This window comes from Blennius ocellaris (genome assembly GCF_963422515.1).
Source record: "Blennius ocellaris genome assembly, chromosome: 21".
Taxonomy (NCBI): domain Eukaryota; kingdom Metazoa; phylum Chordata; class Actinopteri; order Blenniiformes; family Blenniidae; genus Blennius; species Blennius ocellaris.
This window is the reverse complement of record NC_137670.1, coordinates 7,313,800-7,336,822: the sequence shown is the minus strand read 5'-3', so window position 1 is coordinate 7,336,822 and position 23,023 is coordinate 7,313,800. Positions and strand designations below refer to the sequence as shown.

Genomic DNA, 23,023 nt, shown 5'->3' with positions numbered 1-23,023 from the left:
CTGGAATCGGGTCAGTCCTGATCAGAGATTGAGACATTCGGTAATGTTCGAGGGGTTCAGGTTCAGTGAGATACAAGCTCATCATGATTGAAGCTCTGCTTTCTGTTTGTTGGAGGAAGCCTGTGCTGACAGCAGGCAACACATGGATCTATTGTTGTTCGAGTGACTCTGCGTCTGTGTTTCAAGTGCTGGATCTGAAAGAATACTCAACACAACAGGGAACACAGTCGTCCTGCAGAGTGACCCATAAATGCTGGACAAAATCAATATGCTTTTCTTCGTGCAAACAGAGTGATACACTAAAACCAAAATACTGTCTATATCTCATTATTTTCTGAGGCGCTAAACATATATGCACAAAAATGACTTTCCAAAATTTTACCCGAAAGTTTAATTAAATTGCCCTGCCTTGGGGATCTAATATAGTCAGAGGTGTTGAGACCTTGTAAAAAAGCAGATAATTAATATTTTGCTCCCACACTAGCGTCATTTATTAATTCAGCCTCCCGACCTCTCAACCACACATCTTTCAGGCGTTTGGCAGTACATCCAGGAGGTGCGAGATTCCGTCTGCGACCTGGAGAGCCGACTCCAGAGAGCCAAGGACAACGTGGAGGAGATCCAGGGCTGCATGAGGTCCTGGGCCAACCCCGTGTTCGACCGGAAGGAGGGCAAGAAGGAGGCACTGCTCAGTCTGGAGGACAGGACCGAGAGGCTCGACAAGTTCTACGCTCTGATACGGTCGTCTGGGGAGAAGATTCACTTCCTGCTCAAGGTGCTTTCCCTGTAATGCTAGAAAGTCTGTTGAAGTCTGTTTACAGGGAAAGAGCAGAAACGCTGAAGACAATGTTTTTATTGTCGGGCCAGAAAGCCTAGAAGACTTTTGCGACATACCTTTGACATGTTTCAAATGGATTCTCCCGTCATCATGAGAAAAGTCATTCAGGGGTGGCGGATGAGACTTTTCTGACGTTATTCTTCAAAGCTAATAATGAAAAGATATTTAAATAATCTGACACCAGCAGATAATACTAGATTCACAAACACCAGCCCAGATTAATATTGTTGAAGTCATGCAAATTTATCGTTCGAGAACAAATGTTCGGGCCAACATAATCTACCAAAAGACAAAACTTTAAAATGTGTGCACTTAGCAATAAATGATTGGCTGGAGAAACATTTCATCACAAGTTTTGAAAGTCTGACAATAAGATGAATAGAAACATAAAATGTATTATCATGTCAAACTATGAGCGTGGTCAGCAGGACAGCTGTTCGTAATAAATATATCATGGAAATTGCTTTAAACTAAAAGATTACTGTTGGCGCACATCAAGTAGCATTAGCATAATTTAGCCTGATTCAGCATGCCACCGATAGTGAAGTGAGTAAAGCATTAAATATGAATGATTAGATTATCATTTAATTTCTTTACACTGCCAGCCAAGTGGCCAGATTGATTGTGAGTTCAGGTACTGTTTATGTTTTGGAATTCACAGACAAGTAGAAGTTAGTCAGCTATTAGCTTATTATTATTATTAGCGCCAATAAACTTGCGTCACTGTGAGCTAATCTTATTATTAATGTATTTTGAAGTCATGCTGCCATAACAAGTTGAAAAAATTAATTGATCCTCCTATAATTGGCCTTGTTTTTATGTGATTACAGGTCAATCTTGTGTGATTTGTTTCGAATTTTACAGCAACGTTTTTTTTAAAAGATGTCTGTTCACAAGGGAATGGCAAAAATGCTTTAAACGGTGTAGTTTGTATGCCAGGCTATGAGTTGGTGCTCTTGGTAGTTTTTGTAATAACTCCACAGCCATGAACGCGCAGAGAGCAATATGCTATAAACGTTAACAATGGCCAGTATATGGCAGTATGTGTTTGCAAGCAGACACCCACACGAAATGAAAGTTTTCAGTTTTTATTTGAAAATGATGTCGAGGGGCCTGAGTTTTATTTTTCTTGCAATTAAATTACTTTTTTTTTTTTTAATATTCTTTAAAAAAAAAAATACATGTCACTTATATTGCTGTTATCTTCCACTCATTGCTTTTTTCCCCCTCATGATTTAAACTAAAAGATTAATTGACCTGACGTTTGCACCATTGTTGCGCCTATACATAATCCATCTCTCCATCAGTCAGAGTGCTCACCATTACACCAGTGCACATTTCCCCCATACATAGCCACTTAAGTATATTCCATCTTTGATGCTCTATGCTAAACCTTTCACACTGGATCTTCCAGTTTCACCAACGTTTCATCATCCTAAGAGGCTATAATGAAGTCTGTGATTTGGGATTTGCTTTGAAATAGACATTCCCCAGAATGCTCCTCTTTGTTGCGTCCTAGAGCAACGAGGCGCTCTTCCGAGCCGACCCATCCTCCGAGGAGTGGAAGGCCTACGTGGAGTACGTCGACGACGCCGTCATCGACGGCTTCTTTTGCAGCATCGAGAGCTCGCTCAAGTTCTTCCTGGACAACACTGGTAGGACTTCAGAAAAACTGACCTCACACATTTGTGTTTACTATTTCGTTTGCTGTTTGCGGAGCCTTTTTGGAAGTGTCACTACTGTCGTGCTCGAGCCAGGGACGCTGCCGCCAACCTTTAAAATTAATTTGAGAAGATTCCCGAGCTCCTCACGACTCGATCCGTTGGTGATCTCTACGGCGTCCTCCAGCCAGCGCTGAGTCGGAAACTTCTGAGCAACACATCCTCTGGGGGTGAGGGGGGGGGGGAGATGGGGATGGGGGGGTTGGGCGGAGGGTGGGGTGGGGAGGGTTTGATGTCAATTGGGTGTCCGCCTCTGTTGGCTCGCTGTGGGCTCGCTGGCTGGCAGGAGTTTTGTCAGGCGCTTTAGACGGACTGGGATGTGTTTCAAGATGAGATGGAGCGTTGCCAGACCGCCACTGTGTCCAATCCTTCGCCCGCGTGTTCGCCGGCCTTCTGCTTCATCATCATCTCCTCCGCCTCTCCTCGTGTGGGCACTGAACCTCTTTCATGATTAGAAGGGCTCTGAACTGTACAGACCGACCCACCGGGGTCTCTAAACACTGAGGAATTAAGCTTCAGCACTTTTTTTTTTTCTGTTTAGCTTCCGAGAGATAAGAAAGAAGTAGATAGTTTTAAGACTGCACTAATCCTTCCTTCTTTTTTTTTCTGTTTTATTGACGTGCATCAAAGGACTTTGTGCGATGTAGTGACAAACCCACAGAGAATTATTAAACACCTTCACAGTTCTCCTCGGTTTAATGGAGCAGTGTTATAGCTTGTAGCTTTACTGTTTCCATTAAATGAAGGTGCATCAAATCACATTTTTTTAATTTAAATGTTTTTAAGTAAGTCACTCTAAAGTAGTTTACCAGGGCCAAAAACTGGTTCTCATAACAGTGTTGTCAGTGCTTGCTAAACTTCAGATACCAGAGGTGTCAAACATAAGGCCTGCAAGAATCTCCAATCCGGCTAAACAACCAAGCAGATTGTAAAAAAATTCAAAGAGTGGTGTTATACAATAACATTTTTTACACATGCAGATGAAGCAGACTTTTAAATATATGATAATTCTATGAGTAAACGCTGATGACCGTTTTAGTACCTTGGCTCCAAGCTAAGTGTTTTTTCATGGAAGTAAATATATAGTCACTCTAATACAAAAATCTTAAATCAACCTAATGAGGCCTCAATAGCACATTCAATTTCTACCATTATGTATTGTTGTGAAGATTCACCAGGGACATCAGAGGCATGAAGGACACAATTACTGGTCTTTTTATGGTCTTTTAATTACTTTGGATAGTTTCCTCACTGGAAGAAAACTGCAAGATGCCTAAATTTAATGTGCTGAAAATTGATTTGAACTTTAACCTGACTTAATAAATCAATCAATAAATAAATATCTTGTGTGTTAGATATCATTCCCTTCACGTGAACCAGTTAATTTGCTATCAGTATTAAGTGTTTGCTCAGTAAGCAGAAGGCAACAGCAAAGGATCCTCACCCCGGGTTTACATGAGTCTCAGTATTATTTATTATCAGAAATAATCCTGGGACATTGCATAAGGAGACTCCATAACTCGTATGGAGGTTGAACAGATAATAAAATCTTTGAAAGTCAAAACAAACTCATAAATATACCCTGAATCGATCGGATGTTAACTGTGTTGTCTTGCATTGCAATGCAGAGTACGTGTTAGATGATGATAACTTCATTACACTGAGGATATCTTTGGAGGCTTGTTTTGCTCTTGGATGATATCAAGTGATGTAACCTTTGCGAGCAAATTTACATTGACATTTCATCGCATTTGACAGGTTTATATGTCTTCTCTGCATATTGTGGGCGTATGTTTGTCTCATTACGAAATCACCTTGGCATCCTTTTTTGACCTTACTCTGTTTTCGATCAATGTCAAGGAAGTGTTGTTGGGGAAATGGATGATTTGATCATCCGGCTGCACTGCTTGTCCTTTCAGTCTGGGGAGCACATCTGTATTTTCTGAAAAGTCTGCTTCATATATAGTAACCTTTTCCCTAAAATGTTAAAATATGTTGGTGTGGCACGGACGTGTCCCAGTGTATAGACTCAAAATGCGTTGCAGGTGAAAGAATAGGGCAAAATTAAAATACTACTGTATTGTCAAGCACTCAAAGTGTTTAACAGAAAGTTTTACGAATGAGTTCAGGTTGAGTAGAAAGGCTTGAGAACTCAAACATCCAAATTATGAGACGAAGACCTCCATGTAAGTGACAAACTCTCTAAAAGTGATTCAATCTGTACCAATTAAATAGTATTAGCGTTACTTTGTAAGATACAGGTAGTGAGTTGGACTTCAAAAAGAGCATTTTTCCGTTTGTTCGTCCATCCATCCATCTATCCATCCTAGGATCCTGTTTGTAGCCGGGTGATATCTGTTGGCTCTGGGACGTCCTCTGGATCATACCCATGTGGTTTTTGAAAGGGCTTGTATCTTCTCGTAATGGTCTGGAGTGAAGATAAACATACACTGCCTGGTCAAGTCAACAAACCTTTTTTTCGAGGTCACATTTTTGGTGTCAGTATTGGTGAAACCTTTATTAAGATTTTGAAGCCATCCAATTTTCCAAGCGGTATTTAAAATGATGCTTTAAAAATAGATAATCTGTTCAATTCTTTGTCCACCTGCAGACATGCGAGCCGTGGTGGCTCCTCTGTTTGAGGCTCAGCTGGATCTGAAGCTTCCTGACATGGTCTTCACCCCTTCTCTGGATTACGGTGCCGGAGACAGTTTCTTTGAGCTGGTGGAGAACCTCGTCAATGACGTGTTCAGAATCTCCTCCATGGTCCCTCGCCTTGCCCAGAACAGCCCCTTCCCCCACTACCAAGTACGCCCACGTCTTGTAATTTGACTTCCCCTGGAATATCTTGAATCTGATTCCTCCTTCCCGTGTCCTGCAGGCCGACATGGAGGACATGGCCGACCTGGCGGACATGCGTCACCTCCTCATGCAGCGTGTGCAGAGCGCCATGGCAACGTGCTGTGAGTTCCGCAACTCTCTGGAGTGCTATAGCTACCTGTATGTGGACGACAGGAAGGAGTTCATGCGGCAGTTCCTCCTGTACGGCCACATCCTGACCAGCCAGGAGATGGAGCTTTACGCAGAAAACGGAGTCCCAGAAAATCCCCCCACTCTCGAGAACTTCAGAGAACAAGTCGACAGGTCGGTACTGAATCATTGGGCTTCTCTCGATTGTCAAGATTTGGTGCCTGCTGTGTCGGTCCATATTTCCTCTTGCCAAACTGAGAAGTAACCATCCTCGTGTTTCCAGTTACGAGAAGATCTACGAGGAGGTTCAGGGTCTGGATCCGGTGCGTGTCTTTAACGGTTGGATGAGGGTGGATGGCCGTAGCATGAAGAGTGCCCTGCTCAACATCATCAAAAAGTGGAGTTTCATGTTCAAACAGCACCTTATTGACTTTGTAACCAATAGGTACGTCCGACTATCATTTCCTTTAAAGGTTATAGAACAAATGTTAGAAAATTTCAGAGGACGTTGTGCGTGCCTGCCTCTGGCTGCTCACTACTTGTATATGTTAAAGCACATGTTGGCATGTTTGCTTGTTCACATAGCACACGTTAGCACAAGAACAATAAACAAGCTCCGAAGATAATAATCTTTACGCCTCACCTTTTAGAGAGGCAGGCACACGAATAAAGCAAAGAATAGGTTGTTTCTTGTTCTGTTTAGTGTATTTATAAAAGTCTGTGTGCTTTTTTAATAATATCTGCAACAAGAGTTGGAAGTGTTGGTTCACTATTAAAACTACGCATAACGTTTTAGTTTGAATTTTGTTTACCAGATACTTTTGGCCTATTTCTAACAGTCAGAAGCAGTGTTTTCAACGTTTTGTACCCTGGAGCCCCCTCGGTTTGTCTGTAAGATAGAGTGCAAACCCTCTATAGATCTGTAATTTCACAAAATATTAGTCAAGATTACCACTGGTTGACACATCCACTCTATCAAACATACACAAGCAAGAATCCCATTATGGTTTTCTTTAAGAGGTCATAAGAAACAAAGTTATCATCAGAGATCCGTCCTGTTTGTCATAATCTGTAAACTGTGATCGATCCTTTCCGCTAGCTTTGGCATTTGTTACGCAGCCATAAAGAATAAAGAATCACACGTTTACGGCTCCGTCGTGGAACGACTCCAGATGGCAGCTGTCAGCCGGCTTAAGCTGCTGCTTCTCACCCATTACTGGAGAATCCATCTGTCTTAATAAAATCAGGCCGAAGACAACTGCTGATTCTCTCAATCACAGTCTGATCTAAATGATAATGTGAATTCACTCAGAACGGATGTAAACGTGTTGACATGGAGTTGTGAGACTTCCGCCTCAAGTTAATTAAAACAGGTTGTTCTTGTTATTTTTAGAGACCTTTAACCAGAAGAGGCCATTACCTCAGAGTGTTGAATCTAATGGTCCCCTTTAATTGTCCTCAGTTTGTCGGATCTGGAGCGTTTCATCGTTGTAGCTGAGGCTGGGCTGGGTCAGCAGGTGGAGGACGGTGACTACGGTGGCCTGGTGGGCGTCATGGGTCACCTACGAGCTGTGAAGGAAAGGCAAAGCACGACGGACACCATGTTTGAGCCTCTGCAGGAAACCATCGCTCTGCTGAAGGAGTACGAGCAGGAGCTGCCTGATGTGGTTTACAAACAGCTGGAGGTGAGGAGTGGCGCCCGGTCGACTCGGATTACTTTCAAGCGTCGATCTTTTCTTTGAGCTCAGACAGAGCCATTTCTCTTCCCATTTCTCGCCATCACCCAATCACCCGTCCCGCATTCTGTGCTCTTCCTCTTGGCAATTCATCACCTGCCACTCCTCCTCCCCATCCTCGCCCTCCACTCCTGCGCCGCATCAATCTGTTTATCTCTCTTTCCGTCTGCCCGTCTCACAGGAGTTACCAGAGAAATGGAAAAATGCCAAGAAGCAGGCGGTGGTGGTCAAACAGCAGGTGGCGCCACTGCAGGTGATCGAGGTGGCCAGCCTGAGGAGGAAGTGTGCAACGTTCGACGTGGAGCAGCACACCTTCAGGGAACACTTTCGGAAGAACGGGCCCTTCAGGTAAAAAAAACCAAACTCCAACCAATAGCCAGCCTTTATGAAAGTTGCCATTAGCAACACCAACAAATTGCAACGGGTTTGCTCAAGTAGTTAGTTTGAAAAATGTGTAAGTTACTTGTATTGCAACAACTGGCTGCCTTAATTGCTGTATTATCACAGCATGAAAGTGGAATAATAAGTGGTAGTGACAAGGGTTAGATAATCTGCATTAGCAATCCATTGATGAAGCATACTCATCAGTCTTCATGTTGTACAGTTATTCTCTTTTGCCCAACTCAACTTTTTCTTACATCTTCTTAATACGTCCTCGTTAGAGACACTGTATTAAAAGGACTATTAAGAAACATGACATATTATCGGACCAGAGTTTCTTAATCCGTTACCTTGTGGTGATGGAGTTGAGTGAGTACCTTTGAAAGAGAAGAATGTCACCTTTCTGTGCTTTTCTCGCTCGATGATCTGTTATCTGCAGGCTCTCGCATCCGACAAGGCTAATTGATTCTTTGCATAATGATAATTAATTCCAAGGTAGCGATGCTTCGTCATAACGTCTAATTGTCAGATTAGTTATGTGTGTAATTGCTCTCTTAATAACCTGGTGATTATTTTCCCATTAATGTCAGAGAAGTCATCGGTAATAGTCACAGCGCTGCAGACCCCGGACCAGCGGCGCTGCGGCCAAGTCGGGTTTTAGAAGCCAAACGCCTCATTCAAACTGAGTGTGTTTTAATGGCCACTCGTATGCGTCCCGCGCATTCATCCAGGATTGACAGCAAGAACCCCTACCAGATGTTGGACGCGTTCCACCAGCAGATCGGGGAGCGGGAGGCGGTCATGGCCTCCCTGGTGGCCTCGGCCAGCTTGTTCGAGGTTACCGTGTCGGACTACAAGCAGCTCCGACAATGCAGGTAAAAGGAAACCGAGCTCTGCCCCCAACGAATGAAGCGTTCATGCAGAGGCGCCCTTTCACATCGGGAAGTGTTGCCGTTTTCATGCTGGATTAATTCACTTTGTCCGCCTGTTGTGCGTCGATCAGGCGCGAGGTGGGGCTGCTGAAGGAGCTGTGGGACATGATCACCATGGTGGAGTCCAGCATGGCGGCGTGGAGGACCACCCCCTGGAGAGAGATCAACGTGGAGGACATGGAGCTGGAGTGCAAGCGATTCTCCAAAGACATCCGAGGGCTGGATAAAGAGGTGTGGGAAGGAGAAGGGGGGGGGGGGGGGGGGGGTATACTCATTAAAGTTCCCCAATACAGCCCACTTAGTATTAGATGAAGTCATGCATCAGCAAAGTCAGCAGGCTGACAAGACAAGATGAGCAGTGTCCGCGGTTAGAAGATTCTTTAATAATGATAATGGTAAAAGCAAGACAGACTGTAAATTGTATTCTTTTTTTTATTATTATGAAGCTAGTGTTTAAAACACCAGCAACCTGTTCATCAGTGACATTTGGACCAGCAGTTAGCCCAGTGTTGCTCGTTATTATAACTTCTCAGTGGGTCCAGGAGGATTTTACTCTGTGCTTCATGATACATGTTAAAGAGTTTCACAGTTCAGAAACACCAGCGATGCTACAAGCCACACATGACTAAAGTATGACTGATGTGGGAAAAGGGCTTTTCAGCCTAATTTATACTCGATACGCAAATGATACATCAAGGTAATGGCATTTAATGAATACTCATATCGGCACTGAGTATCAGAAAGTTAGTTCTCAAACTTGTACTCGCCCTTTATAAAAAAAAGATGTCTATCCAAGCCGAATATACGGAGTTACTTTTTACAGTAATATTGAGTTGAAAACTCAAATTGAAGGTGGTTCATGAGTTCGCGGCTGTATTATTGATATTGGAGAAGAAAAGAGTTTATTGGGAAAGTTCTTCTACAGACATCAAGAGTGACTTCTCTCCTCGTGGTGCATTATGCTTCCCAACTGCAGAGGCAGAAACCTTAAAAGAGTTGGTGTTGAAGGATTTAAACATCGGCTTAACACTTCCCCCAAGTTCAGTTGTGTTTAGGAAACAGCCGCAGGTCTTCGGGAGGTTTATATTTTTCTCCTTTGTCAGTTTTTATTGCTTCAGCCTTCTGATCATGGTCAATGAGACACAGAGGAGCCTTTATCTTCCCCTTCAGGTGTGCAGCAGACGCTACCTTCAGGGTGAATTCCACTGCCTTACACCACCGCTGGGATCATGACTTAATCAGCTGCTGCATTCATTTGCCAGCAAGACTAGTTGAAACTGAATTTACTGCCAATTTACATCTCGTGCAACACACTTGTGTCTGGCTACAGCCACTTGATCTCGCCCTCGCAGTTAAGGAAATGCGTGCAAGTCACACGCTCTCTTATCTGTAGAAACGCTGTGAACACTTTTGATTGCCTCTTAACTGAAATTTACAGCTGAAAGCAGATCTCGACCACTACAGCATGTGTTGTTGTGGAGTTCAAAAATGTCCCAAACACAGGATTCAGATAGCAAAAGAGAATATTTCATGTCTTCCTACTGCTGAGTAAACCTTTGAGAAGAGGCTTTTAACCTACTAATATTAAGCTTCAGCAGAGGTATTTCAGTTTGAAAAGGTTTAGAATATTTTTTTGTTGAAGACATTAAACCCAGATACTTTAACTTTATGTCAATAATATCCCGTTTACATGACAACATCTCAAGTGACAACGCATTGTTTTGATGTTTTTGTTTCAGAAACGTTGCGCCTTTACACTGCAAAGTTTTGGAAATAATGTCAATTTACACAGAAACTAGCGGATGCAAAAAAAATGCAGTAGCAGCAATTCTGGTTTGGTTTTACATGGAGTGGGAATGTTTTAGAAAAGTTTCTGTTTTCCTCATTTCCATGGAGTTCAAAATGTTTTAAACTTTTTAAAAAAAGTAACATTTTCGGTGGCTCCAAGTACCCCCAAAACACAATGAATGTTTTCTGATTTCACTTGAAAGTGTTGTCATGTAAAGTCAACCTAAAGCTAAATTATATAAAATTATATAATTTTTCAATCAACAAGTGACTCACCACTTCTTCACCGTACAAAACCAACACCCTCGTCTTACCAATGAACAAGAAGGACCTGAGTCGGACGAGGTGAGACAGAGACCAAGATATAACTTAGTATCCAATATTTTAAATATTTTTTTGGCATTACTTGATTTATACCGTTTTTTACAACAATGACCTAAAAATATCAGCTGTGTCCATTAATGGATTCTTCTATTAGAGGACAGTTAATTAAGAACAACACGTGATACAGCCAGTTTTACAGCAGTAAGATAATTTATTTCGTATTGATGAGCTAAAGAAAAGCTGTAAACGTGTAAATATTTTACACTGTTTCGTTTTAACTGAAGATTAGAGCCAAAACCAGAGTAACTGCATAGTTTTGTCAATAATTTCACTTTCTGGAGTTCAAAAAAGGGGAAACGTAGAGGATTTCTGTGAAAATAGAATTCTCCACATCTTTATGACTATTTTTATATGACAATGTATAAAAGTCAGAGAGTCTTTGTGCCCTTGATAACTTTAGAAAAGCAATGAATATATAGGTTCTTGACAATAATTTACAACCAAAGCAGCTCAGAACATCGCGGTTGACTAAGAACTCCATCAAAGTACGTGTATGTACCTGTACCCGCAGGATCAATCAATTCAGAATGACGGGAAAATGTTCCCGTGCTTGAAAATTACAGCTTGCACAGCCAGGGTTCTTTTAAGAGTATAAAATGTCCGCTCAACATAAACAGGTAATGAAACTGTCACTTTAGAGGTAAAGTGTAAGTTGTTGCAAAGCAGAGGGGAAGTCGAGGTGCTGGAAGGTGATTTCTTCAGATGTGGGTTCATTGTGCTGCAGGTCCGAGCGTGGGAGGCCTTCACAGGTTTGGACACCCGGGTCAAGAACCTCCTGGTGTCACTCCGGGCCGTGGCCGAGCTCCAGAACCCGGCCATACGTACCCGACACTGGCACCAGCTGATGGCTGCCACCGGAGTCCGCTTCACCATGGACCAGGTACTTTTCAAACTGCATCCAAACTTCAGCAGTGTGTCCCGCCGAGCGAAGATCAGATGCAAGTTGTACGTCGCCACCGGCTGTTTAGTATGTCAAAAAAAAAAAAGAAGTATTGCAGAAGCTAACTGGTCCACTTTGATCCTTTTTTCCTTTTAGATAAGACTTTATAGAGCCAGACTTGTTCTCACAGGCGGACACTTTCTGCTGATTCTGCACAGCAGGAGGTCTGTTTAGTTCTTAGCAGAGGTGTTTTACACCTGCGAAGCTGTGCCAGGAAAGCAGCCACAGAAGCTTTATGAGCTCACGCATTGCATTTTTATTCATCTTTCAGGATTACCAATGTGTTGCAACAAGTTTGATAGCCATGTAATGACTCTTTAATAACCAGTGTAATCGCTCAACAATAATGGATCGAAGAATGGACTAATTTAGAAATAGGTTCAATAAATGTTCTTTTGAAAGTAAGCAGTTTTTTTACATTCTGGTGATTTGAAAAGTTACTGTTAAAAGCTACTACACTTATACAAAAGCCTATAGACCGATACAGAAATCACAAAACCTGTACAAAACCACTAAAGTCGCATATACAAAAGCTGCTACATTTTTACAAAAGTCACAACACAAATACAAAATGGCATGACAATTAAAAAAAAAAAAAAAACATCAGCTACGACACTTCACTTATGTACACCGATATAAAAGCCACAACATGTATATAAAAACCAAGTAACGTATACAAATCACTACAACGTAAAACTTATAATACAAAAGCCACAACACTAACATAAAAGCCACAAGTAAACCTGCAGCATCAATGTAAAAGCACCTTGCTGAATGTCCTTCTGTCTTATGAAGACTGTACTGTTGTTATTGTGATGTTACACAGCACGGGGCAGATTTAAAGATCAATGCTAAAGAACTTTCAACTTTTTCATTGTGTCTGACACGTCAAGCTGTGGCACAAATCTGTATCGCTGTCATACCTTTGATGGCGATGATCGATCGATATCGTGCACTTGAGATGAATACATTTCAATCCCACCTCACAATTTGTCATCAAGCCTTGCAGTTTTCTGCTGCCTGATGGCTTTCAGTGTAGAATCGTGTGGTAAATATCACAACTACTTCAAGGCGCCTTCCATTAATCAATCCTAGCTTGTTGCGGTGAGTGAAATGCTTTACGCACCTTGTGTTTGAGCAGGAGACCACTCTGGCTGACCTGCTGCAACTCAACCTGCACTGCTTTGAAGACGAGGTAAGAGGGATCGTGGACAAGGCGGTGAAGGAGATGGGGATGGAGAAGGTCCTCTCCGAGCTCAACTCCACATGGACTGGTACGAGAGCGTCTCGACACGGTTTCTTTTTCATCCCTCTCGAGTGGATGCCTAACCGAGGGACATTCGCCGTTTTGGCCTCCCAGGCATGCGGTTCCAGTACGAGCCACACCACAGGACACAGGTGCCCCTGCTGCGCACTGACGAGGAGCTGATCGAGACGCTGGAGGACAACCAGGTGCAGCTGCAGAACCTCATGTCGTCCAAGTACATCGCGCACTTCCTGGACGAGGTGTCCTCGTGGCAGAGCAGGCTGTCGGTGGCCGACTCGGTCATCTCCATCTGGTTCGAGGTGCAGCGGACCTGGACCCACCTGGAGAGCATCTTCATCGGCTCGGAGGACATCCGCTCGCAGCTGCCGGAGGTGATGCATCCTGTATTTAAAGCACACGGAGCTCATAAGCATGCGGAGCTCCAACCCGCGCCACCGTGGCGTAAACACCGGCAACATGACTGTTAGAGCCACTAATTAAGAATTAATTAATTGACCTTACAGGCGGTTTAGAAACTGAGATTACTCCACTTTTAATTGCTCCCGGGAGGTCTGCGCTGTGCTTTAGTCCAGATGTTTGCTATTAAACCTTGAATCGCTCCCCTCCCATCTCTCCTCCGGGAAGCTTAAACCATCTGACCAGGCCTTCTTCACTAAATTCTCTGCAGGACTCCAGACGCTTTGAGGGGATTGATGCCAATTTCAAAGAGCTGGCCAACGCTGTGCATCAGACGCCCAACGTGGTGGAGGCAACCAATAAGCCGGGCTTGTTCGCTAAGCTGGAGGACATCCAAAGCAGGTGAGAAGGAACTCTGTTTCTTCTTTCGGGAGTTTGTCCATCAAAGATGCGTCTTGAGCAGAAGGCATCTTTCCATGTGAGGGTTTACAAAGGCAGGAATCATTCCTGTCATCCAGGTTTGCACCCACGGGAGCGCAGCGGTTGGGTTTTAGTAGAAAGTTACAATCAGCAGATCATTATTGCCTCATGTCATTTTGAATGAAACAATTCAGAATGAAGCACCGACACATGAAATGAGGCAACTTGGTGCCAAACAGCATAAAAACCCCACTTTCTTCTTTCTTTTTTTTAATTTGCAAAGTACAAAATGACTGGGAACATTTGCAATCACCAAAATGTCACAGTAATAAAAACTGTTGCTCTGGCTGACTACACATAATCCGTAGCTCAACTTCTTTGTGGCGTGACGCAGGGCCCTGTTTCTTGCCCACATTATTTTCCATTTAATGTTGACACTTGCCCACCTTTTCTAATCATAGTGTTTTTATTCTTTATGCAGATGACACATAATCAAATTAAACTGGATAGAATCTGCCAATCCTCGCAGTCACAGTCTTACCTAAAGCTAGTGCAAAGCCACCAGTTATTGTTCCGTTTCAAACAAAAGCCATTTTTTTCCACCACAAAATTATAAGCAATTGATGTACTGCAAAACAAAAACAGATCAATTAAACATTTTATTGTGAAATTTTCTGTTTATTATATATTTGTGACTTGTATTGATAAAGTATCAAAATGTTACCTGACAACATAACAAAAAATTTTACATGACGGTGTAGAAGCGTCATGGAAGGTGAAGTTCAATGTCGGTGATGGCTTGTCCTCTTGGATCGTTGAGTTTGGGGCTGGAAAGTGGTAATGGTGCATCCTCAAAACAGCTCCACTGGACGGACCTCCACTCATTCTGTCTGCTGTGTTTCCATCGCAGACTCTCTCTGTGTGAAAAAGCTCTGGCCGAGTACCTGGACACCAAGCGTCTGGCTTTCCCTCGCTTTTACTTCATCTCCTCCGCCGATCTCCTGGACATCCTCTCCAATGGCACCAACCCGCACCAGGTGCCTTCACCACTTCATTCAGCTTTATTGGAAAGAGAGCCTCATCTGAGATGCAACATCTCATTTCGGAGACATTAACACTGAAATAAAGGGACACATTAAAATACATTACTAGGGATGCACCTGGTGTTTCAAGATAAAGACATAGAGATCTCCTGAAGTATTGGAGGGATCTCATAAACCTCAGAGGAGTGGAAAGTTTTTCCTGTTAAATGCAACTTTAAATCTAACATATCTTCATCCAGTTTCTTTCATTTCTGTGATCCAGATGAAAGAGACGTAAATGGATATGCATATCAAGAACAAATATAGTATTGTGTACTCCTGGTGGGATAGTTGAAATAAATACATAAATACGAAATATCACAACCCAATTGAAAATCAAAACGTCTTCTGTGGTGCAACCAACACCAATATCCACAATCTGATCCAAATATGAGACGAAGATGAGTTTCCATGAAACAGAAGGGTTCAATATGGACATGGTCTATAATTACAGTTCACCACAGCTGGGCTGTTATAGAATATTTGAAAGGTCTAAACACACCTATGTCCAAGGGTTTTGTTGAAGTCTGTCTCTCTTGTGTAACCGAGGTGTGGCTTAAGGTCATTGACTGGCACACCTCCCAATGGGAAACCTACTTCGTGAATATCTCAGCCTCCCTTCATTACCTTCAGGGCCCCTCACTGGGCCGCCACCCTGTAGCAAATTAGGACAATGACATTTCCTGTAAGGTCATTTCAAAAACAAATCTTAACTAGTCATAAAACACAATTTTGATCTTCAGATATGCATCACTGTTTCATAGATAGATGACATCAGTATCGTCAATAATGAGGAGTAATAACTGCGAGATTATTATTTCTCTAATCTGAGATTTAAAGCAGTTCATCTGAGCGATGTGAGTTCTTTCAGCTCCCTGCCGTACTGTTGCTGTCCACACAGAGGCAATGTCTCTCACACTTTCTCAGCCGGCCTCCTCCTCCAATCATTTGGACATTGTCTTGTGCATTCAGAGAAATAAATCACTGTTAAGAGCAAGTTGCCACTAAATCTCTCTAAGAGGAAGTTAGCAGGCGTGCGGCAGAACACGGGTCCTGCCCTTCTATTAACAAATCAGGGGAAAAAAAGAGCGACGGAGAGAGAAAGCATTGAATGGTTATTTATTTGCGTGGCGGCAGTGAAAACACCAGCCGGCGTGTGCGAGCCGAGTGCAAATTGAGCCCGAGCTGAAGCCTGTCTGCGTGTTTGTTCAGGTCCAGAAGCATCTGTCTAAGCTGTTTGACAACATGGCCAAGATGCGATTCCAAACAGACGGGGAAGGGAGCGCTCCCTCCAAGATCGGCCTGGGCATGTACAGCAAGGAGGAGGAGTACGTGGCCTTTAACCAGCCCTGCGACTGCGGCGGACAGGTAAGACACAACCACAGGGGGAATTCCCATTCACACCTCCAGAAAGGCCCCTGGGGTTCTTGGTGGCGGAGCTCAATGCTGAAGATGTCTCGGGTTTTCGTCTTGATTAGACTCGGCGGCGACTCCGCGGCCCCACCGCTGACTGTACCTGACTGTAACAGATGGGAGAATTCACTCACCTGCCCTTTCCTGTAATGGAAAGAATATCATGGCCCACAATAAAGCAGACAAATGAAATTGACTCCGTGGTTGCCCCTGGGGTTTTTGCATATCAAAGCCTGTAAATCCATTAATTTTCCATTACATGCCATACTATTTGCCTGACTCCACTTCCACTCTAATGCTTATTAATGACCTCATTAGGGCCCATTGATAAGGGAGCCCGCCCCTGCTCGCTCATCTAACAGACGCCGCCATGGCTTTACTGACGCTTATCCTCCATCCGCCTTCAGGTGGAGTTATGGCTGAACCGCGTGTTGGACACCATGCGCTCCACGGTCCGTCACGAGATGACGGAAGCAGTGACGGCCTACGAGGAGAAACCCCGAGAGCAGTGGCTGTTTGACTACCCGGCTCAGGTACACAGTGTGGTCAAGATTGTTCGGTTCCTTTTTGGCTTTTAGCTAACATGGTTAAGGTCAACGCCCTGTGACTTATGTTCTATCTTCCATGCATCTTATATACCTCTTGATCCATCGCAGCAAAATTACAGGTTACCCACAGTGTGTTAGCGGTGAATGGAACATTCTCAAGTGCACTGAGGAACTTTCCGTGTCGGAGACAACGTTGTCAGGTGACAACGCAATACTTTTTTTGCATTTTGGATGTCCAAAACAGTGTCATGTCTCTCAGTCCACATTCTCCTGGGAATTCATAATTTCATAGTTGACAGTCACTTTAATAATAATTCAATTGCCTGTCTACACGAATATCCAATGTAATCACCATTGCTAATGTTGATAGTCTATTATTCTCTTCATATATGCGTGTGTGGGTTCATTACACACAACAAAACAAACAACAGCCTCCACGAATGGCCTAACATGCGAACTACATTGGACATTGAAACAATTTTACCATTTGAACTTTTTCAGCTGATATTTATATATTTATTTATTTTTGTTTCTTGCAATTTCAGCCATTCTGACTGTTCCCCCTTTTCGCTGGCTTAAGTTTATCAGATCACGCACACTTTTTGTAGGACTTTTCCACAACCTTCCAATTTTTCAGGAAGTCTCTGCATCGTGTGTAGTGAGGTCCCACCTTTCTCATCGCGAAAGAATTGAGTGGGAAGGAATTATTTTTAAACCCCATGCTCATTATTACCCAATTAACACAACACCTGCTCAGCCCATGCAGCCCTTCTTGAAGCGAACTTTCTGCACTGATCAGCAGAAAACGGCCCCTTTGCATCCAAGTCCAAGCGTTCCTTCACAACTTGCAGTTTGGAAAGGCAAATGTTGAGCGAACATATGGTCCTGACTGTATACGAGGACATATGTTTGGCTCACTTCCTGCATGTATCTGTATTCCGACTGCCGCCTTGTTTCCAAAGTTAACTACAGGACAGGTTCTGAGCAAACTTCAATGTAGGTGTACATAAGATAAGGGGTTTCTATTATAAGGCGCATGGGTCAAAACTGGCCCCTATCTAGCCAAACTACCAAGCAAATGTTGATAATTTCAAAGAAAACATAGACTTTAAAAATGTATTAACATACAAACATGAACAAATTAACAAATCAAAACATACACACACAGAAGAAAAAACAGAGAAAGGAAAACAACATATCTTACACTCAAATCAAATTTGTTCACCTTCATGATCAAGGTCACACTGTATAGATGTACTCATATTCAAATACACTACACACAACACTATACGTACAATAAAAAACCAAAATAGCTTTTATAAAGAGAGAAAAGCCTAATCAGCCAACCAAATCCAGCTGGTCATTTCATATGAAGTTATTACTGTTGTTAACTAAGAGCTAGATTTTCACAGAATTCTATAAAGGTTTGAATTAATCTGCAGTTTTTGCTTGTGACGGCTAGATCTTCTTTCTCCAGTGGAATCATAGAGAGCTTAACTCAGTATTTAACTGTAGGGGGTCTTGTATTGGTCTTCTGGAGGTGTTGTTCCAAATATGCCAATTACATGAGGAGGGTGTACCGAGACACCACATGTGTGGGAGAAAACTGAGACTCTTTTTTTTTTTTACACATTTTTAAAGAGTAGCAAACACAGCATAACACTGAGACCCGAGTTGAGATCTCGGTGATGCTGCCATGAAAGCCAGCAAACTAGCACTCATCTGAAACTTTTTTGGACACTTCACTGTAAGTTTAATTAAAACTGGCTTCATGTTGAGATTGTAGTTATTTTTTTCAGTTTTTGTTCCAATCCACATTTTCATCATGTATACTCCACGCCATGAAAATATCTTTAAAGCTTTAAAGTTTAAATGTCAAGGTCATTATAGCAGTTGGTTTTTTTCCGGTCCTGCCCACTCAAGATGAAGTGAGACTGTATGTGGCCCTTGAACTAAAATGGGTTTAGAGGCTCACGTGGTGCCGGTTCCTCCATCAGGTGGCGCTGACGTGCACTCAGATCTGGTGGACGACCGACGTGGGCATGGCCTTCGGCCGGCTGGAGGAGGGCTACGACAGTGCCATGAAGGAGTACTATAAGAAGCAGGTATCCCAGCTTAACACGCTCATCTCCATGCTGGTAGGCCAGCTCACCCCGGGTGATCGGCAGAAGGTCATGACCATCTGCACCATCGACGTGCACGCCAGAGACGTCGTGGCCAAGATGATCGCTCAGAAGGTGAGAGGACCACAGTGGACATGTTCGCCCGTATGCATCGCCACACAGACACAATGACTGCTGCTTGTGTTTTCGAAGAGGCTCTTACCAGTGACTAATGCACTCAAGATATTCAGGCTAGGTATGTCATTACCATAATCAGAGGGCGGAAAAGCATAGATTATTTGGGGCTTTATCCGAAGCCTCGGCATCTGTCGCTCAATTATCCCGTCTTTATTTCTCGAAGGTGGAGAATTCTCAGGCCTTTGTGTGGCTGTCGCAGCTGCGGCACCGATGGGATGAAAAGGAAAAGCACTGTTTCGCCAACATCTGCGACGCCCAGTTTCTCTACTCCTACGAATATCTGGGCAACACGCCGCGATTAGTCATCACTCCTCTGACGGACAGGTACGGAGGTGTGAGTGCTGGAGCCTTTTGTTCACAGGCAGCAAAACACAGAGTGAAGGTGAAATTGACCCTTAGCGTACTGTTACCACTGCAAGGTTCCAATCTCACACGTCAGGGATGAGAGCAGAGGCAGATTTACCATCATACTGTTGGTAATATCACATTTTTCAGTTTTGTCAGTTCAATTTAAGCATGACGACTCATGAACGTATCTTTATTATTCTCTAAAAGTGGCTCGAGGCTTGAGATGTGATTTCCAGTAAATCAGACTTAACAATGATTCCCACCAAAAAGCCAATGGGATGACTTTTTGTTGGAAATAATGAATAGCTAATGTTTATGATACGCAGCAGGATAAATTTGACATAGAGACCAAATCTATCTGGTTTTTAAAGCCAAGAGTTAGGCTAAAACTGAAGGACTCACATGGTTTCAATGTTACCAAACTTTCTTTGTTGCACCAACCATGAATCTGAACAAAACAATGACTGGTAGTATTTGATTTTGTCAGCTGTATCTAGAGTATTATAACACTAGCTCTTTAAAAACCCTTATATTTCTAACTGGTTAACTAAAATGAGATAGGTTCTGTGATTTTTGCGCTTGACGTGTACGTCAGCTTGGTCGTGACAGCTGACAGCAAAGGAAATGTTGTGAAAAGCCAGCATTATTCAGGGTACTTCATGACACTAGAGCTGGATCCAAACCTCTACTGGATGGTTGGATATCAATCTTCCAAGGGATTACCTTTCGTTGTTCCTCTTTCCAACGACTGGAGTAGAGAGCTCTGCCTGATCTGTCTGCTCACAATCTGGAAATGATGCTCACATGGTCTTAAGTCATGTGACTGCGAAGGTCACGGCAACGTCATCCTGAATGAAAGCACTTCCATGGAGATAAAAATGTTCCAATATGGGATATAGTGGATCAAATAAAACAATTTTACATCGATTTTCTGGAAATGTATTGGTTTGGTTGGATAGTGAAAATAACCCAGGTCACACTACAGAATGGATCAGCCAGTCGGCTCTCAGGCTTCACCTTTGAATTTTCAGCGATTACATATATTAACATAAGGGGAGAACCCCTATAAGAGCAGACACCCTGTACTGAATGGACACATCTGCATGCACGGACAGGTTTTTAACCACACCTAAATAATAAAAGTAACAAACTATCATGCCTTTTTAAATCATGCACACTGAGGCGAATACGACTTGATACCATGACAACTTTGATTATGTACAAATGCATTGTAAATGGGGTGATGGAGTTTTACTGCAGTCAAGATCACTGGCCATTAACTACAATTTGTCCTCATGACCCGTCCCTCTGAAGACTTGGGACATGTTTACAATTCCCAGAGCCAACACTCGCACGAGGTCAGACCAAATGGGATCGATCTGGGATAACAAGTGACTCTGAGGGTGCTGAAGTGTAAGCTGGTAAAGTTGTCAGCTTCCACACTAGAGAATCACACTCCACATTGGATTGATAGTTTGTGATGAGGGCTTTTTTTTTGTTTGTTTATTTTTATAGCAACATGTAAAACCAATAGAATTTAGTTGGCTAATAAAAGGCTCCTCTGGCCTTGGAAGTAATGCAGAGTTAAGTTACAACAGTCGAATCGTCAGCCGGACACGTTAATGATTGCACCTTTCATTGGAGCAGATATACACACTGTTTGTTCAGCCTTTTTTTGTGCTTCGGGGTTTTTGTGGACGCTGTAAAAATAAGGACTCTGCCAACTTTGAGAAGTGATTTCAAAACATGTTTTCTTTTGATTCAGACATCGTCTTTGATTAAATCTCGTAAATGTCATGTTCCTCTGAATTCAACGCAGATTTTCTCACACTCAAATTTGACAGTATTGGGTACACTTGTCCTCCTTGTAATCACTTCATTACATTAGTTTGAAATTCACTCCACTACCCTAAAGAAAAGGCAACTTCCCAATGCTTTTAGAGATGATGTACTGGTTAAGCAGACAGGAGAGCTTTCTCAAGCATGACACTGTACTCAGTCAGACTTTACAGTCGTTTTAACGCTGTACCTTTTGGATGATGTGAGGAAAAAAGAGTCACATCATAGATGTTCAGCTGTCGTATCTGTAGCAAGTGTGTGACGCTGTCATGTCGATGTTGAGTGAAGTCTCTCCGGACTCCAGAGACTGAAGACAGATCTGAGGCTAAAAGATCCGACTTATCCTGACGATCCAGGTCGTGACAAGTGTTTATGTGGTGAGACTTCACTTATAGACTAAATGTTGTGGACTTGCAGTAACACACACTTACACTTTAGAGTTTCAAAGTATGTTAAGGAAACTAAACTAAAACTGAAGGTTTTTCTTTTGTTGAGTCCTCCTCAAAATGTACTCGCATCACATTTCATTAATAATTCCCTTATTTATTATTTTTTTTCTTTTACTTAGTCCTGGACGGGTCTCCTTGAAATCTCAGCTTAAACGCAAACAGACTCGCTGAAGACGTTTTGTTTTCTACCCATTACGTGCTATTAGATTGTACATAATTAAATTTTTCCGAACATATCACCCACTCATTCTCAACAAACAAGTCCTCACTGAGCAAACTACTTAGCATTTAGTTGTTTCTCGATAGTTCACTCGAAGATCAAGCACATGTTAAAGAATCCATTTGTGCTGATGAAAATTCATCTTTTTTTTATTGCTAGGAACTGAATAGACGACACAGACCTCTCATCTGCGAATCTTCATTTGAATCATTATGCACACCCTCTGCCGGCAGAGCCTTTTAGACCAAGTCAGCTCGGGCTTGCCGCCAGCAGCTTGTTTGTTCGCTCTTGCATGCTTGTGCAGGATTTCCTGATGGAGTGAGAGTACACAGAGATGAATACCTGCCTCCCAGGCTCCTCTGGCACGCAGCGGCGTTGGACGGCGTGGTTTTCCAGGCCGACCATCATTCCCTTTGAAGCCCGAACAAAGCAGAAACAATGGGCTTTGATGGGCAGATCAGGCGGCCGCGGAGCACGACTTCACCATATGGTGCATGCCCTCGTCGTGAACGCTGCAACAATGGAGCACGGTCCGGGGAAAGCGAGGTGTCGAATCCTCTAATCCACGACTCGAACGAACAGCCAGAAGCTTGTTTGTGGTGTGATTTTTTTCCCATATTTATTTATTTATTTACATAACTTTGTTCAAACATCACAGTGAGGGAGAACACAATTCATGTATCTATCTTAACAGCATGCATATTTGTGTGTGTGCTGAAGGATTTGAAATGGCTCGGTCACCTCAAGCACAGAGTGTTTACCTTCCCTTGACGAAATTTGAATTGCACATTTTAGCAGTATGGTAATTCGAGATTAGAAGAAAAAAAAAAAGGAGAAACGAGATGTACAAGAAATGCCAACTAATTCAGGAGATGTACAAATAGGCAAACAAAACAGGACAAGGTTAAAATGTTGAATAGTGTGAGGCTAGAAATAATCCTAGTTTGTAACATTGAGGTATGAGAGCGCATCTCTCAGTCTACTTGACATGCACAGATAATGAAGTCCACATCAACATATGTTTTTCACATACACGACGTTGCCATAGGCT

The 23,023-nt window shown here is 42.8% G+C and overlaps 1 protein-coding gene across 3 annotated transcripts in view; it reads left to right on the top strand.

Moving 5' to 3' along the window:
* Nucleotides 1-23,023, top strand: part of dnah9 (dynein, axonemal, heavy chain 9) — a gene marked incomplete at its 5' end in the record, with an annotated part of 163,638 nt that overhangs the window by 21,674 nt on the left and 118,941 nt on the right. For all 3 annotated transcript variants that reach the window (XM_080516868.1, XM_080516869.1, XM_080516867.1), the window contains 18 exons: nt 534-775; nt 2,358-2,493; nt 5,171-5,367; nt 5,441-5,703; nt 5,813-5,974; nt 6,992-7,214; nt 7,447-7,613; nt 8,378-8,521; nt 8,650-8,809; nt 11,475-11,630; nt 12,832-12,964; nt 13,051-13,328; nt 13,625-13,755; nt 14,684-14,810; nt 16,068-16,223; nt 16,676-16,801; nt 18,814-19,053; nt 19,280-19,440. In XM_080516868.1, coding sequence (XP_080372994.1) covers nt 534-775; nt 2,358-2,493; nt 5,171-5,367; nt 5,441-5,703; nt 5,813-5,974; nt 6,992-7,214; nt 7,447-7,613; nt 8,378-8,521; nt 8,650-8,809; nt 11,475-11,630; nt 12,832-12,964; nt 13,051-13,328; nt 13,625-13,755; nt 14,684-14,810; nt 16,068-16,223; nt 16,676-16,801; nt 18,814-19,053; nt 19,280-19,440 — 3,202 coding nt within the window. The remainder of the gene's footprint in view (nt 1-533; nt 776-2,357; nt 2,494-5,170; nt 5,368-5,440; nt 5,704-5,812; nt 5,975-6,991; nt 7,215-7,446; nt 7,614-8,377; nt 8,522-8,649; nt 8,810-11,474; nt 11,631-12,831; nt 12,965-13,050; nt 13,329-13,624; nt 13,756-14,683; nt 14,811-16,067; nt 16,224-16,675; nt 16,802-18,813; nt 19,054-19,279; nt 19,441-23,023) is intronic.